This window comes from Amia ocellicauda, chromosome 22, assembly GCF_036373705.1.
Source record: "Amia ocellicauda isolate fAmiCal2 chromosome 22, fAmiCal2.hap1, whole genome shotgun sequence".
In the NCBI taxonomy this organism is placed as follows: domain Eukaryota; kingdom Metazoa; phylum Chordata; class Actinopteri; order Amiiformes; family Amiidae; genus Amia; species Amia ocellicauda.
In genome coordinates, this window is record NC_089871.1 from 351138 (window position 1) to 365885 (window position 14748).

The 14748-nt window shown below is 47.3% G+C and overlaps 1 protein-coding gene across 2 annotated transcripts in view; it reads right to left on the bottom strand.

Moving 5' to 3' along the window:
• Positions 1 to 14748, bottom strand: part of tmem132e (transmembrane protein 132E) — a 189962-nt gene that overhangs the window by 7166 nt on the left and 168048 nt on the right. For both annotated transcript variants that reach the window (XM_066695210.1, XM_066695209.1), the window contains 4 exons: positions 14347 to 14539; positions 10051 to 10194; positions 5895 to 6100; positions 1377 to 1653 (listed from right to left, as the gene is read on the bottom strand). In XM_066695210.1, coding sequence (XP_066551307.1) covers positions 1377 to 1653; positions 5895 to 6100; positions 10051 to 10194; positions 14347 to 14539 — 820 coding nt within the window. The remainder of the gene's footprint in view (positions 1 to 1376; positions 1654 to 5894; positions 6101 to 10050; positions 10195 to 14346; positions 14540 to 14748) is intronic.

Sequence of the window (14748 nt, forward strand, 5' to 3'; positions counted from 1 at the left end):
GCCTGAGATGACAGTGCCGCAGTGTTAGCCGTCTGATTCCCTTGGGTCTGCGCAGAGGGAAATGATGACACATTATCCCAACAGACCTGAGCAGGAAGCTGGGGAGAAGGACGCTGTGGGACAAGGAAATCTGACACCAACCACATCAACCTCACGGCTCTAGGGATGGGGGTCTCAGCGCTGGGGGTCTGAGGACTTATCTGTGGGTGAGTGAAGGAGCCCTGTGTGTCTGTGGTTTGTGGACGCCCCTCAGACGGGCGTCACCAGGCCCGTGTATGAGCCAGTGACACCCAGACTGAATACAAATTGAGCAGGAAAATACTGAACCAGGGAAGCTGCTCAAATGGTCCTTCCTACAGCTTTCGTTTTGTTTCCAGGCAAAGCTTTTAAATGCTGGTGGTGGTGCAAGAAGAGAGAAGCAGCTCAATGCGGTCTTCTATTAATCATGGTCTTAATTGGTTTCTGCTTTAATTGGCGAGTTTTGTGCGCACGTTGAAGTTCAGTTTCCGTTCACACCAGTTTGGTTCAGTTCATGCCACTAAGAGATGCAGCCCTCTAATATCTGGTGCTGGTGATGTTCCTGCTCGTGTAGTTGTTTTCAATGTTATTAACGCAATTCAAACTCAAACCATAAATCAGGATTAGTCTGCACACAAACACAGTTGATCTGCTCAAAGAACTCTCTTTCTGCACTGATTGACAAAGATGTTCTAATCTTTCCCCCGGGTCTGGCCATTCAACGTCGGTGGACTTTAACATTTAACTTGAACGCATATTTAAAAGTGTGTACCCCAAAGATATGGATCAATAAAAGTGAACATGAAACATATTCATTAAAAACAAATATTAACGTCAGCACAACAGTCTCAAACATGACACAAGGGCATAATAGAGTTTTCTCTTTGCTGGATTCCTTGCCAGAGTATTTACAGCGATAATATTTCACAGATAAGACATTTATTTGTCTGTAATCAATAAAAGTGGCCCGGCTAAAAGCACTCAGTTTCATCTCCCGCAGAAAGGAGAGGTTTTTATCTCCTGATTTGTGAAAGTGTCCCCACTGTGTGCCTGCTGGGTAAGACATTCAGAGCGAGGCAGTGAGAGTACATGTGTCAGAGAGGGCGCTGACAGGGTTTAAACATTGCCTCAGCTTTGGCCCCTCATCAACACTGTCCTGGCCCTGTCTGACTGCTGTACAACCCCTCAACACTGTCCTGGCCCCCTGTCTGACTGCTGCATGACCCCTCAATACTGTCCCAGCCCTGTGTGACTGGTGCTCAACCCCTCAACACTGTCCTGGCCCCCTGTCTGATTGCTACTCAACCCCTCAACACGGTGGGCACGGGGTGATGTTGAGCAGAGGCGTGTCCCCTCACCTTCAGGGTGGTGGTCCCCAGCTCCAGGCCGACCAGCACGCTCCTGTCCACCAGCTCGGCCACGCGGGGGTCGGCCACCTTCAGCGAGTCCTGGACCAGTTCCGTCACGTCCACCTGCCAGTCGGGCCCCAGCATGGTGATGACCTGGTCGGTGCCCTCGGTGGAGGTGGTGTGGAACTGGGTGAGAACTCGGACCAGTGAGTGCTGGTACTGCAGGGTGCAGCCGCGGCTCAGCTTGCGGTCCTCCTCGTCCTCGTCCTCACTGTCCCTGGCGCTCCTGAGGGGCACGACACGGCAGAGGTTGAGGACAATCATTCAGCGGCCTGTTTACTCTGTTTTCTTATCATAAGAACATAAGAAAGTTTACAAACGAGAGGAGGCCATTCGACCCATCGTGCTTGTTTGGTGTCCATTAATAACTGAGTGATCCAAGGATCCTATCAAGCCACTAATCCAAAGAGTGAACCACGGTAAAACAGCAGTAAAGTGCAGGAAAGAAATGTGGTAAAGGATGCAGCTTTACTATCACACTGTTTACTATTGTAGACCTTTGCAAGAGGAGCTGCCCAATAAGCACATGCTGCAGAACTTGTTCAGCAGAACTTTCATTCTTAGAAAAGTTGCCGGTCCCAAAACAGATTGGGTGGGTCACACACGTCTCCGCACAATAAGGCAGTGTTATTTATTATTATTGTTCTGCTGGGTGAAAGACGACAGCAGTGCGATAGCAGGGGAGAAATTAAATTTAGGTCGGTGGGAAGAAAGTGGCGCGGTTAACAACCCAGATGAGCGTGTCGCTTTTGGCTGCAGAGAGGAAGACCGAGGGCTGCGGAGACCAGGAGAACACCACGGAGGACAACAAGGGTGAGGAACAGCTTGCAAAAATGAGCTGGCACAGCAAAAAACAACAACACCACAACTCAACACATCTGTCCCCGCAGAATAGGATAAAAAAACAAACCCGAACCCGACTGAAATCCTGCCATCTGCTTCATTCGCTCACACTGCGATCCGGGCCGGACCTCTGTGTCCACTGCAGAGGCTGAGAGAGAACAACGCAGGGCTGCAGTCTGTGCTGTTAGTTATGCTGTTGCTCTACGATGGCAGCTTGTTAAATGGAAGCAAAATTCATCCGTCCGGAGCTTTGCCAGCTGGTAACCGAGTCCATCAGTGACTAAAAAAGCACAACCCACCCCTCCACTCGGCAACTCACCCTGAACTCAAAACTTCTTTAAATGGTTTAACGAGTCCTTAACTAATTATGGCTCCGTTTCACAGGGTGCAGGAAATGTCGAGTCAATGACATCTCTCTGGTCACGGCTTATTGTGTACCCCGGCTAATTGGAAGGCAGTGGCAACTGAATCAGTAACTAACAGACAGAAGGGGACTGAACCTCCTTGGCTTGAGGAGGACAATGAGGAGGTGAGGGGGACACAGATTCCCAAGCCGGGAGACCGCGGCCCGAAGCCCACCACACAAATCTCAGGGCTGATATTCCAGGAGCAAGGGGCCACACCTGAATGAGTTCTGACAGAACAGGGTTGAAGGAAGCTGAAAATGGGGAACTGGATGTTCAGGCAAGGCTGTATTTGATTGTGTGTGTTTATTTTGCCGTGTTTGTATGTATGCATGTATATATGCATGAGTTTACTTATTCATGAAGTGACCAGATCTATAAATATGGTTTCTAAATCACACATTTTTCTTGACCTTCAGCCTCTGGGTTGCACTAGAGAAACTGAAGGAAAGCAGGGGATGAAAGACTGCAGGAAGGAGAGAAAGACTGCAGGAAGGAGACTCGGCGGAGGTATGGGGGGCTTATTTACACGGAGAACGGGATTATTAACAAGGAGGATGAAAGTTCGAGGCTGCAGGGAAACGTCATAAATAATAAAGTAAGAAAAGACCCCGACCATGTAAGATAGCGCTGAACAGACTAAGCACTTAACATCTGTCAGATTTCATTTTATTCTGTGAGTCTTTTTGTACGACTGTCTCGCTAATCGGGGTCATAGCTTACAGATGAAGCGAATTATAGGATTCCTTTTCTCCCTAATTCTTTATCACATCCCTTCCTAATAGGATATCCTGAGGAATCAAATCAAATACAAGAAGAAAGAAGGACTGGAACCCAGCCCTGCTGATCTTCTTGAGAGGCGCTCTGTTTCTGCGGCTGAATGTTAAAAAGTTCAGGTGGAAATCTTCGCAGACTTAATGAGATTAGTACTACATTCGTACGCCGGTGTAGCTGCGGTATTAAATTTTAAATCTGTACCCCCTGGGATGGAACCACGTCGGACTGGTGAAAAGGAATTTTTCATTACCTGCGCGCTGTGTTTACACGAAATGGAAAATGTAGGCAAACAACAGTGTGAACAGAAACTTACTGAAGGGAAAACAAATAACAGAATAAACAGCCTTCTTTGCAAGTTCAATTCCACCGTTGTGTACAAACACACTTCTCGTGGAGCCGGCGAGAGTCACCCAGAGTGACAGGCCAGGCTCTTCTCAAAAACCTGGAGTCGTTTAATTTAATTAAAATCAAGAGTCAGAACTCTTTAATTTCCAAGATTGACAGCCGGATACGCTGTCACATGATTTCCTGTCGTTTAGTATCATTGATTAGACTGTCATCGAATTCATCTGTACCCTTTCATTTAGTATTTTAAATTATTATCATGGACTACAAACATTAACTTGGAATAACTTTCAATTCCCGCTACACACATCAGCTTCAACACGCATACGCTGGCACAGAGGAATCGGCACAGCTGAAGAAGGGGATTCGCACATTGCATATATATGCAGCAAAAAAAGAAACGTCCCTTTTTCAGGACACTGTATTTTAAAGATCATTTTATAAACATCCAAATAACTTTACAGATCTTTATTGTAAAGGGTTTAAACAATGTTTTCCATGCTTGTTCAATGAACCATAAACAATTAATGAACATGCACCTGTGGAACGGTTAAGACACTAACAGCTTACAGGCGGTAGGCAATTAAGGTCACAGTTATAAAAACTTAGGACACTAAAGAGACCTTTCTACGGACTCTGAAAAACACCAAAAGAAAGATGCCCAGGGTCCCTGCTCATCTGCATGAACGTGCCTTAGGCATGCTGCAAGCAGGCATGGGGACTACAGATGCGGCCAGGGCAATACATTGCAATGTCTGTACTGTGAGACGCCTACGCTACAGGGACGCTACAGGGAGACAGGAAGGACAGCTGATCATCCTCGCAGTGGCAGAGCACGTGTAACAGCACCTGCACAGGATCGGCACATCCGAATATCACACCTGCAGGACAGGTACAGGATGGCAACAACAACTGCCCGAGTCACACCAGGAACGACAATCCCTCCATCAGTGCTCAGACTGTCCGCAATAGGCTGAGAGAGGCTGGACTGAGGGCTTGTAGGCCTGTTGTAAGGCAGGTCCTTACAGACATCACCGGCAACGTTGCCTATGGGCACAAACCCACCTTCGCTGGATGTGATTTCCTGCAAGACAGGAATGTCAGTGTCTGCCACGGCCAGTGAAGAGCCCGGATCTCAATCCCAGTGAACACATCTGGGAAATGTCCGGGAAGTTGCAAGTGCCTTGCTGGAAGAGTGGGGTAACATCTAACAGCAGGAACTGGCAAATCTGGTGCAGTCCATGAGGAGGAGATGCACTGCAGGACTAAATGCAGCTGGTCGCCATACTAGATACTTTTGATTTCCCCCCCCCCTTTGTTCAGGGACACATTATTCCATTTCTGTCAGGCACATGTCTGTGAAACTTGTTCAGTGTGTCTTAGTTGTTGAATCTTTTTATGTTCATACAAATATTTACACGTTACATTTGTTGAAAATAAAAGCAGTTGAAAGTGAGAGGACGTTTCTTTTTTTGCTGAGTATACAACGTATTTTGACCTGTATTTGTGTTGGTAAAGTGGTCTTTGCAATAACTATTCATGTTCTGTTGTCGTCTCTGGAACAACACCGCTCCTCCCACCGCACTGTGATGCCTCTGCAGACAGAGGCGTTTGACCTCTTCCTCATTCAGACTCTTCACACCGAGACCGCCTGAGCGCAGTTTGAGCCGCAGTGTGAGACGAGAGGAGGCGACCGGATCAATTCACAAGGAAAGCAGCCCCTTCATTCTCAACTCACCCATCAAATTATTCACCTTGTTTTGGGTTCGTTTTTTAATTGTTTTTTATTCCTATGAGACACGAACTAAAACTCTTGCTTATTTCTAGAAAAACACTGTGGAAGAAGAGACAGTAACAGACAAGATCTTCCTATTAATCTTCCTATTTTTACCGAAAATCTAACAAAAACAAATATTATTAGATATCCTGCTATTATTAGATATCACGTCTTACCTAATATGCAAAAGCAGAGCTGTCCTGTCCTGAGAGATGGACTGAGCGAATAAAAGGCACACAAGCCTGGCACGGTTCAAAAACAAAGAGAGGGGGCAACAGTCTAAGTGTGTGAGTGGATCCCTCTCCCTGGCGGGGGACGTACCTGCGGTCGGGCAGGATGGGGACCCTCCAGCCCTTGATGAGGCTGAGCCGGCTGTCAGACAGCTCCACCTGCAGGGGCAGCTTGGGCACCCACACAGTCAGCTCCAGAGGGGCGCTCAGGTGCTCGTAGCTGAACACCACCCTGGCGTTCATGGAGCCCCGCGTCTCCTTCCCGTTCACGAACACGTAGTCACAGCTGGAGGACACCTGAGGGGACAGAGACAGATGGAGACACAGACAGGGTTAACTGCAGGGCCCAGTGTAGACAGCGCAGTGTGATTCTTCTTCTCTCTCACACCGTCTATATCTTCCTGGACAAGCACTGTGTGAGCCAGATGGATTAATTTAACACCTTGTTTTCTTAGGACACTTCTTCACACAGAGAGGCATCACAATCTGAACAAACTCCCCAGCGATGTGGCTGAAGAGACAATTTGGGAACATTCAAAAACAGACTGGATAGGATCCTTGGGTCTCTCAGTTATTAATGGACACCAAACGAGCACGATGGGGCGAATGGGCTCCTCTCGATTGGACACTGTCCTATGGTCTTATGTTCCGTTTTGTTTATTGTGTTGTTCATGTCCACCCCGAACACCAGGAGAACTTCCTGAGTCTCTAGCAATGACTACAGTCACACTGAATAAAACAAGTCACATAAAACAAAACAAAGCAAAATCGACAATGAAACGCCCACACTTGTCAAGATAGAGGACGACTCTCTTATGAATTCCATGTGTATCTGAGCAGATAAACCAGTATGCGTTTACTTGTTTCTTTCGATTCATCGCGCCAGCTCAGCCCTGCTCAGTCACAGGGTTTATCACAGGAAATGACATCATCACACAACTTTATCTCACGGATTCACAGAGGCAGACGAGTCGCTCGAAACCCGCTGAAAATAGTGATAACCGTGTACTTTAATTCATAGAGTTCTGTTTGCAAATATCAAAAAACATCTTCCTGGTAAAAGGGTCAATGCAGGTGCAGAACAGCATGAATACCGGTTGTGGGTCACAGATATAATCGCCATCATTAAGCCATGAAAATTAAGTGGAAAATGCTGTCTACATCAATTAACAATGTTACTTCAGAGACACTCAGACGCGACAGACAGTTCGTTAGCGGTAAACACACATTACGAGGCAAAGTGCTAATGATAGCTGACAAGAGCTCTGTTTCCAATCAAAATAATCCTGTCAAACATGGCCCTCGCTTGTAACCAAAGCAGCAGCACTGTAATGAATCTCTGCTTCAGAAAAAACATATTATTATATGTATGCATGTGTGTGTGTGTGTGTTTATTTATTTTTATTACAGTCAGAATGTATTTGCTAAAGTTTTTCGGTAAATCATAACGCACGGCTGTTTAATCTACCACGGAAACAAATAATGTTCGAGTCAGCCGGGGAGCAAATTCTCATAAATATCTCGCTTTTAATGCTAAATTATTTACAGTAATAGATAGCGGGTTTGGCAGGGCATAGTATCAATGATTTATCTGGAGGGCCTCAGACTGCTGACACCGTAATCAAAGAAGTTAATCTAGCAAGGGGAGGCTGGGCAGCAGGGAGTGATGGCCTTCCTGGGAAAGCTGGGAGTTCTGCGCTATAAAAACACAGGGGCTGGATTTGTTAATGATACCAGTGGAGGACAGATTAATCAGGTAATTATCTGTCCATCTGTCTCTCTATCCATCTATTTTTGCATCAGACAAGCTTTGTGATGGACCGTTAGGATTGGCAACAGGATTGGCGACAGTCGTCAGATGTTTGTCCGACACCAAACCCTGGGCCGGTCTGCTCCCGGGACACCCTTCCTCCTCTGTCCCTGTCTCCCTGCCTCTCAAGCCTCGTGGGCTTCTGACACTGGCATCTGCATGAAACCAACTCCCGCAGCTGGTAATAAATTCAGATGGCTAATTGCGAGTCAAAAGCTGTTAAAGACTGTGGACCCCGTGCCCGGGAGGAGGTAACAGAGGCAACCTAGCATGTCTGTGTGCGACTCGCAGCAGGGAGCGCCTAACAAGTCCTGGCATCTCCGCTATGCCGGCAGATCGGCTGGGTGGGGCCAGAGCGCCACGCGGGGACGGCCGGCTGCACCGTCACACTCTGCCCCCGAGGTGCCGAGGCGATGTGTTTTCGACCGCGGGGGCGAGACGACAATAGGGGTTATCTTTTCATCATATTAGCCTTTTTAATCCCTTTCATGCCTTCGAGGGTTGCAGACATTTAGAAGAGATGTAAAAGAATATGCAAAAGAGAGAGACAACTTGCTGCCTGACTGAGCTCAACGCAACAGCGGTCCCGGGCCACTGCTCTCACCACAGATGTCGGCAGAGGTGGCCGGCCTCGAGCTTCCACTGATAAAGCCTCCCTGGAGACCCCTACCTTAGCCCTCACCCCTGCCTTTTCAAATGCAAATTAAAATTACGATTTGATTTCCTCCGGGTGCAGTAAAGCGTTGCTTCTCCTTCATGGCCCGCTAGGGTGTCACAGAGATAAGGGAGTTGTTGTAGCTGATAAACTGAAGTGTCTGTCAGACTGACTCTGCGTTGTGCAAACGGACCTCACCTCATAGCTGAAGGCTGAAAAGAGACCGCCAGTGATATTTGAGTTGCGTAGGGTTTATTCGCGGAGAGAGAGTTGGGAATTATTGAAGCACTTGTACATCGCGTTGCATCGTCTAGTTCTCTGCAAAAACGGCACGATGCTTTGCTTGGCATTTAATTTAAATCACAAATTGTAGGGGGTATAATATAATCTTAGCAGTTGCTTCAAGGATTTAATTTTGCTTTCCTCAAAGGACGCATCAGAACTGCTCGTATAATTGCTTTGCTTCTTTCTGTTCTGAAGATGATTGAATTTCTTTCTTTACAAAAAAAAACCAAAACAAAATCTGGTCATTTAAATTAGTCAAGATACCTTGAGAGGATAATGAGCTAAAATGTTTTACTTCGCTCAGTTTTTTTTGGTGAAAACTGTACGAAATTACACCCTCCCACCACAGCAGTATATGTCCCTCTCACAGCAGCTGCGACGCGGAGAAACTGTGACAATCAACCGACAATCAATTTCAGAGCGTTTGTTCTCTTTTTCACCTCTGTGGTTTTTGGTTTTTGTGAAAATCCCAGATGTTGAACATTTCTTCTGCTTTTCCACAAAACCAGCCCAAGGCACCAGATTCAGAATCCCACTTATGAAATAAATCCTACGGGTCAGGATTAGAAGGGGACACAATTAAACCCTGAAGTCCAGTCCTTAGGTCTCATATTTCCTGGCACAATCCGGTAACATTTCAACCAAAATGCATTGTTTCCTCAAAGCCTCCACTGCAGGTATATGGATTTTGAGTGGCTGTGAACTCTCCTTTTTGTGTTTTTGTTCTCAGGAGCGCTGTATTGACCTGTCGGAGCTCATCTCTTCAATGATCTCACTCAATATTAGCTCTCAGGGTTCAATAATGGGTGCCGTTGAACAAACTCACTCAATATCTGCAAACTAATGCCTCTGCACTTACAGAGGGAGCGAGTTTAAATACAGGGAACACAGCAAATATTTTAGCTCTTTTTAAAATGCTGCTTTAAATCCTTGGCTTATTTATCTCTAGACTGGAAGGGAAACTGGAAACAAAGTAAATAAAGGAGTTGGAAAACAGTTTTGCAAAGGTATAGAAAACACCTCCATCACTCAGGATAAAGTAAAATTGAAAGTGAACGAAACAAAGCAAAGCCTAGAAACAGACGTAGTTAAGACTGCTGCCGTTCCGTTACCGGACTCTCGATGATGGAGAAACGATTAGCCCAGTCTGAGCCTCTCCGTCGCAATAATCCACCGCTCTCGCCAGACGGTGCTGGGGGTGTCACACAGCACGCTTCGAGAGGAAACCAGGGGATTCCACCTCCTCGCGGCTTTATTGAATTTTCCGAGCGCAATATGAAGGCAGGCCGCGCTTTAATACCATGTCGGCTTACAAACCCAGTTAGCAGCCTCTCCTCGGCGGGAGCGCGGCCCTGACAAGCACTAAAGCACAATAACTGTCAGGGAGTAGAGCGGTTTAAGACGCGTCCTTCAGGAGCGAGAGCAGTTCTGCAGATTCGATGAGGGAGAAGGCCTGCTCTGCCGTGAGCGATCAGCCGCCACCCTCCCGCCCCGTACCTTGACGATGTCTTCGTTGGTGGACTTGCACTCGGCAAAGGTGGAGACGTCGGTGACCAAGCCACTCATCTCGATGGAGAAGACCTTCACCGGGATGGCCACCGTCCGGCCGGTCAGCACTGCGGTGTTGATGATCTCAGTGTCCTGTAGGTAGAAGAAGAGAGGAAGAGAGGAGAGAGGGCCATCATCAGAGGAAACAAGGTTAATCATTACAGACACAAATCTATTGACCCTGTTGCTGAGAAAATCAATGTTGCAAAATGTAATATTAATCCTAGAGCAAGATCGCGTACTTATTTGTAGGTCAGAGAGACCCGCTTTGTGTTGCGCTACATACGGCCGCCTGCAGCAATCGCTCCTGCTCAGAGACATTATGGGACATTAGGGAAGCTACACCATGTCACTAACACTTTATCTCTAGTCGTGGTAAATGACCTTTAATAAACTCCCGTTCTTGAGCCCGAGACTCGGTGGCTGTTCGGCGCGGCGAGAGCGTCTCCTTTTCATTCACGAACACTGAGTGAATTGTTCGCAGCGACGCGGTTCGTGGTTTAGTGGAATTAAGAGGATTTTCATGAGGAAGAACCACTTAATAGGTTAGAGTGCCATTTATTTCTACATGCAAGGATGACACTCTGCAAATCAGGACTATTGTTCTTGAATAAAAATGTGGACTCGACGTGCCTTAAAAAACACACCAGGCTTCACTCGATCGACCTGCTGGGCTGCACTGGTGTCTGATTTATAAAGGCTATTTACAGTCAAAGAACAGCCAATCATGTTCATTTTTCTCACAACGTAGCGAATTTCAAGTGGGATAATTGGCACCGTGTAATTTGAACCACACTTTGCATTTTCCCGTGCATGACATTAGCTGGAAAAAGGAAAATCAGGTAGTTGAGATTTTCTGATTTTCCTCCTCTCGTGTCTTGCTCACGGCTTCATTATCATTGAGACGCACAAAGAAACTAACACAGCGAAGCTTGTTATTCATTCCCACTCTCGGTTACCCTTCAGGTGTTGAGCAATCCTTAATCCAGGTGTTAACAAATGCCTGTGTGGATTGTTTCCATGTATAGACATGGATGCTTTCAAGGCAGTCGAAAATGGCCACAACAACACTAGAAACATGAGGAATAATGCTAGAAAATGGCAAATAGACCTAAATACCTTTATCACACTGTTATTACCCCCCAACCCTGAAAAAACAAACACACAATCTTTAATTATGTAATTTGGAACTCAAGTCATTATTGTCTGCAACAATGTGGCTTATTATAATGCTGTTGCAAAGCTAAACCTATACATACGCCTTTTTATCCTTCCTCACAAAAAGAAGGAATTCCAACACAAGACTATTGCCCAGAGTGCAATGGGAGTCATGTGAAGAAAACTATAGTTTGAGCGATTGCTAATTTTTTTTCTTCTTTTTTTTTATAACCCTGAAGTATCTTTCCATTTTGAGTGCTCATGCCAACAAACACAGGACTCAGTAATGAGAAAGTCAGGGCTGAGAGAAGCAGGTAGATTTACAGTCTTAATTATGACCCTCCTGTGATTGATGCACCCAATTAAGACACCCCGGGCTGGCGGTTTTAAGGTGGTGTTCTATCAATTTAGCATAGCGATTGTAACCGAGCCCTGGGGTGCAGACAAATGGAATAAACTTTATTTCCTCTCGGTTTCCTGGAAAATAAATATAGTTAGCGTCTCGCAAAACACACAGAGAGAATTCTGTCTTTCTCTCCGGGTTTAATTTCTGGATCTTCTCTCTCTCTCGATTTTTGTGGTGCTGGAATCCATTCTGCCGTCCGAGTACGACACAACAGAACACAACACAACACAACTCACTCGCTGACTGATCAGTTACCCACCTTGCTAAGGATGCTAAGGATTATGGATACGTCTGGAGTAACTGCTGACTATTTGTGCTGGTTTGTTTGTTTGTTTCTTTACTGCAGGTAGTTTATATAATTTTTTCCACGGCTTTTAATGATTTCATCAAGTGCTTTTTGCTTCCTACCACGGCACACAATCCTTTCCAGAGGAGGTGGACACACATGAACCTAGAGCAGTGCCCTGTCGGTGCAGAATACGTACAACACCACGGATTCACACAGTTACAACACAACACAGAGAGAAGTCCTCCACGCTGGAGACAAAGCTAACCAATCACGCGAGTGCCGCTGTTCCTAATTGCTCAGCATGTCCTCGTTTCCCGGTCAAACTAGACCTGCAGATGGGAGATCGGGGTGGTCTACAGTCTACAGCGCAGCCTGGTGCGATGCCAACAGCCCATCGGCCACCTCTCGGCCCGCTGCGGTGTCTGTGGAGATCTGATCACGCTGGGTACAGTGGGTGGCGCGATGTGTACAATCACGTCTCTTGCACACATCTGTGATCACAGTGAGGACAGCGGCTGCCCGCGATCACTGTCCTGGAAATGAAACGCTGAGCCTTTTCCGAATGTTCTCGTGGCAGCCTCTCCGGCACGCACAGGCCCGGCTCCCAGATTAATGTCCTGCTGTCTCCTTGCCAGCACCCTGTGTACAGGGCACTTAACGCCAGTACGTGACGGTGCCTGGTGGTTCCTCGCTGTTTTCCCTTTCTGTTTTCCAAGCGGCTGGCGGATTACTCTGGCTCGTGTGTCTCTGCCCCCCCCACCCGCACCGTGAATCACACACAGAGCCAAACTGCCACCTGATGAGAGCGCAGGGTTGAACGCCGGCCACCGCGCTCCGCTGGACAGGGATTTGTGTGAGTCCACCGCCGGGAGACGGCAGCTGAACTGACTACCACCTGATAGATAGATGATAGTTGCTCTTGTGAATGAGCACAGACCTGGAAGTTCTCCCCTCGGTCAGCTGTGGCTGAAGGCCGTTTCCTATTGAAGACGACCAGGACTGATCTGTACGACTGCTGAGTGTTGACACCCATTTACTGTGTGTTCAGCATCACCTCCGACAGCTTTGTACAGATGCCAGTGTGTGCTGATGCAGTGTCGGGATTAACATGGATCAACCATTCTGTCGTTCCTTAGAAACATTTTGGTCAAGATCATATTATTTCCCAAAGGAAAAAAGTAGGAAAAGCTGAAGATAATTTATTATACTTAATAGAAAATATATTACTCAGTGGAGTATAGAGTATAAAGGCTCTCCTTTCAGACCAGCAATGCATTATCAGAGTTTAGAAGAAAGATTTAGAATATTATCTGGGAGTTAATTAGCCAATTAATTACCATAATTGTTGCTTTCATAATATAGTAAAGATAGCGCAGCTGCTTTAGTAGCGTATACCGAACTACATCACATCACAACTTCTCCTGTGGTTGTGTTTGTGTCTAGGCTGCCGCAGGGAGTTGTGCACTGGCGGAGCCGCAGAGGGGCGAGTTGTGTGCAGCTCTGCGATGTTTTATTGGTGACAGGTTCCAGCGCCAGAGAGTGGCAGGGAGGGCAACCGTCCCCAGACACGGGGCCCAGTAATAAGCTGCCTCACGAGGCCCCCCGAGAGCTCTGGGATGCTAATTGCGTCCAGACTGCTGCTGCCAGGGGCTGGGCTGGCCTCAGCTGGCCCAGCCTCAGTAACTGAGACATGGTGGTGCTGAAAAGGCAGCAGTTACTTCACAAATAAGGAACCTGGGAGCCCGTCCTGCCTTTATTTAGCTCGTAGGCTGGGCAGAACACATCCCTGCTGGCCTTGTTTCTGGATCACCAAGCTGAGTTTGTTGTTTGAGGAGGCGGGCTCCCCTCAGAGTGTCGACTTCCCCCCCACCACCGCCTTCACACCGACTGCTAACAAGGTGCTGCCCCCCCGACACCGAGCTCCACGGTCCTGTCTGAACCCAGAGGAAGCCTCGCTGAACCCTGCATTGTACTTGCCCTGATTAATGCCTGTAATTATTGCAAGCTGTGATTCAAGCCATTTAATTCCCATTCACTGCAGGGAGGCACACAGGAGCGATTAAACGAGCCGGTTACTGAGGCAGGGAGCTGCCTGGCAGGACTCGGCGCTGCCCGCGTTGTGTGGACCGGTACACGTGTCCAGACACACTGCACTCAAATGTTTTTTTAATTTCGTGGTCATTTGGCGATTGATTTTGAATTGATATTAATAGCTGCCTGTTTTATTATTTATTTTTCATATTACAAAAAAAAAAACAGCAATATCAAGTAAAGAAGGGCAAGAGATCTGTAGAAAGCTTTGTGCGATCGGTGTACGGCACCAGACCCGGCACCTCCGCTGGGCATCTCTCGGCACAACGGCGGTGTGTTTGGAGCCACCGGACGTGCCTACCATGGACAGGGGGATGATAGCCTGGATGTCCCTCTGCACCACCGTCAGCTCCGTCACCACCTTCTCCGAGTCGGGGGGCGGGTTGGCGCCGCGGTAATCGATGTTCCAATTGATGCGGCGCGTGACCGACTGGCTGGTGAAATTCTCCATCTCGAAGTCCAGTTGCATGATCTCGATGTTGGAGGTGACGTCTCTGCGGAGAAATCAGACACCGGCATTGTGAGGTAGTGTCTCAGTGTACGGATTGTGTTACTGCGCTTTGTTATGGTTTAATTTGTACATTTTAAGCTGCCCAGGATAAGGGCATCTGCTAAGAAATGAATCCTAATTGTGTCAGTGCATAATAAGTGCCGACACGGCAGGCAGGTTTGGTGCCGCAGGCATTATTTTGCTCAACCAAAC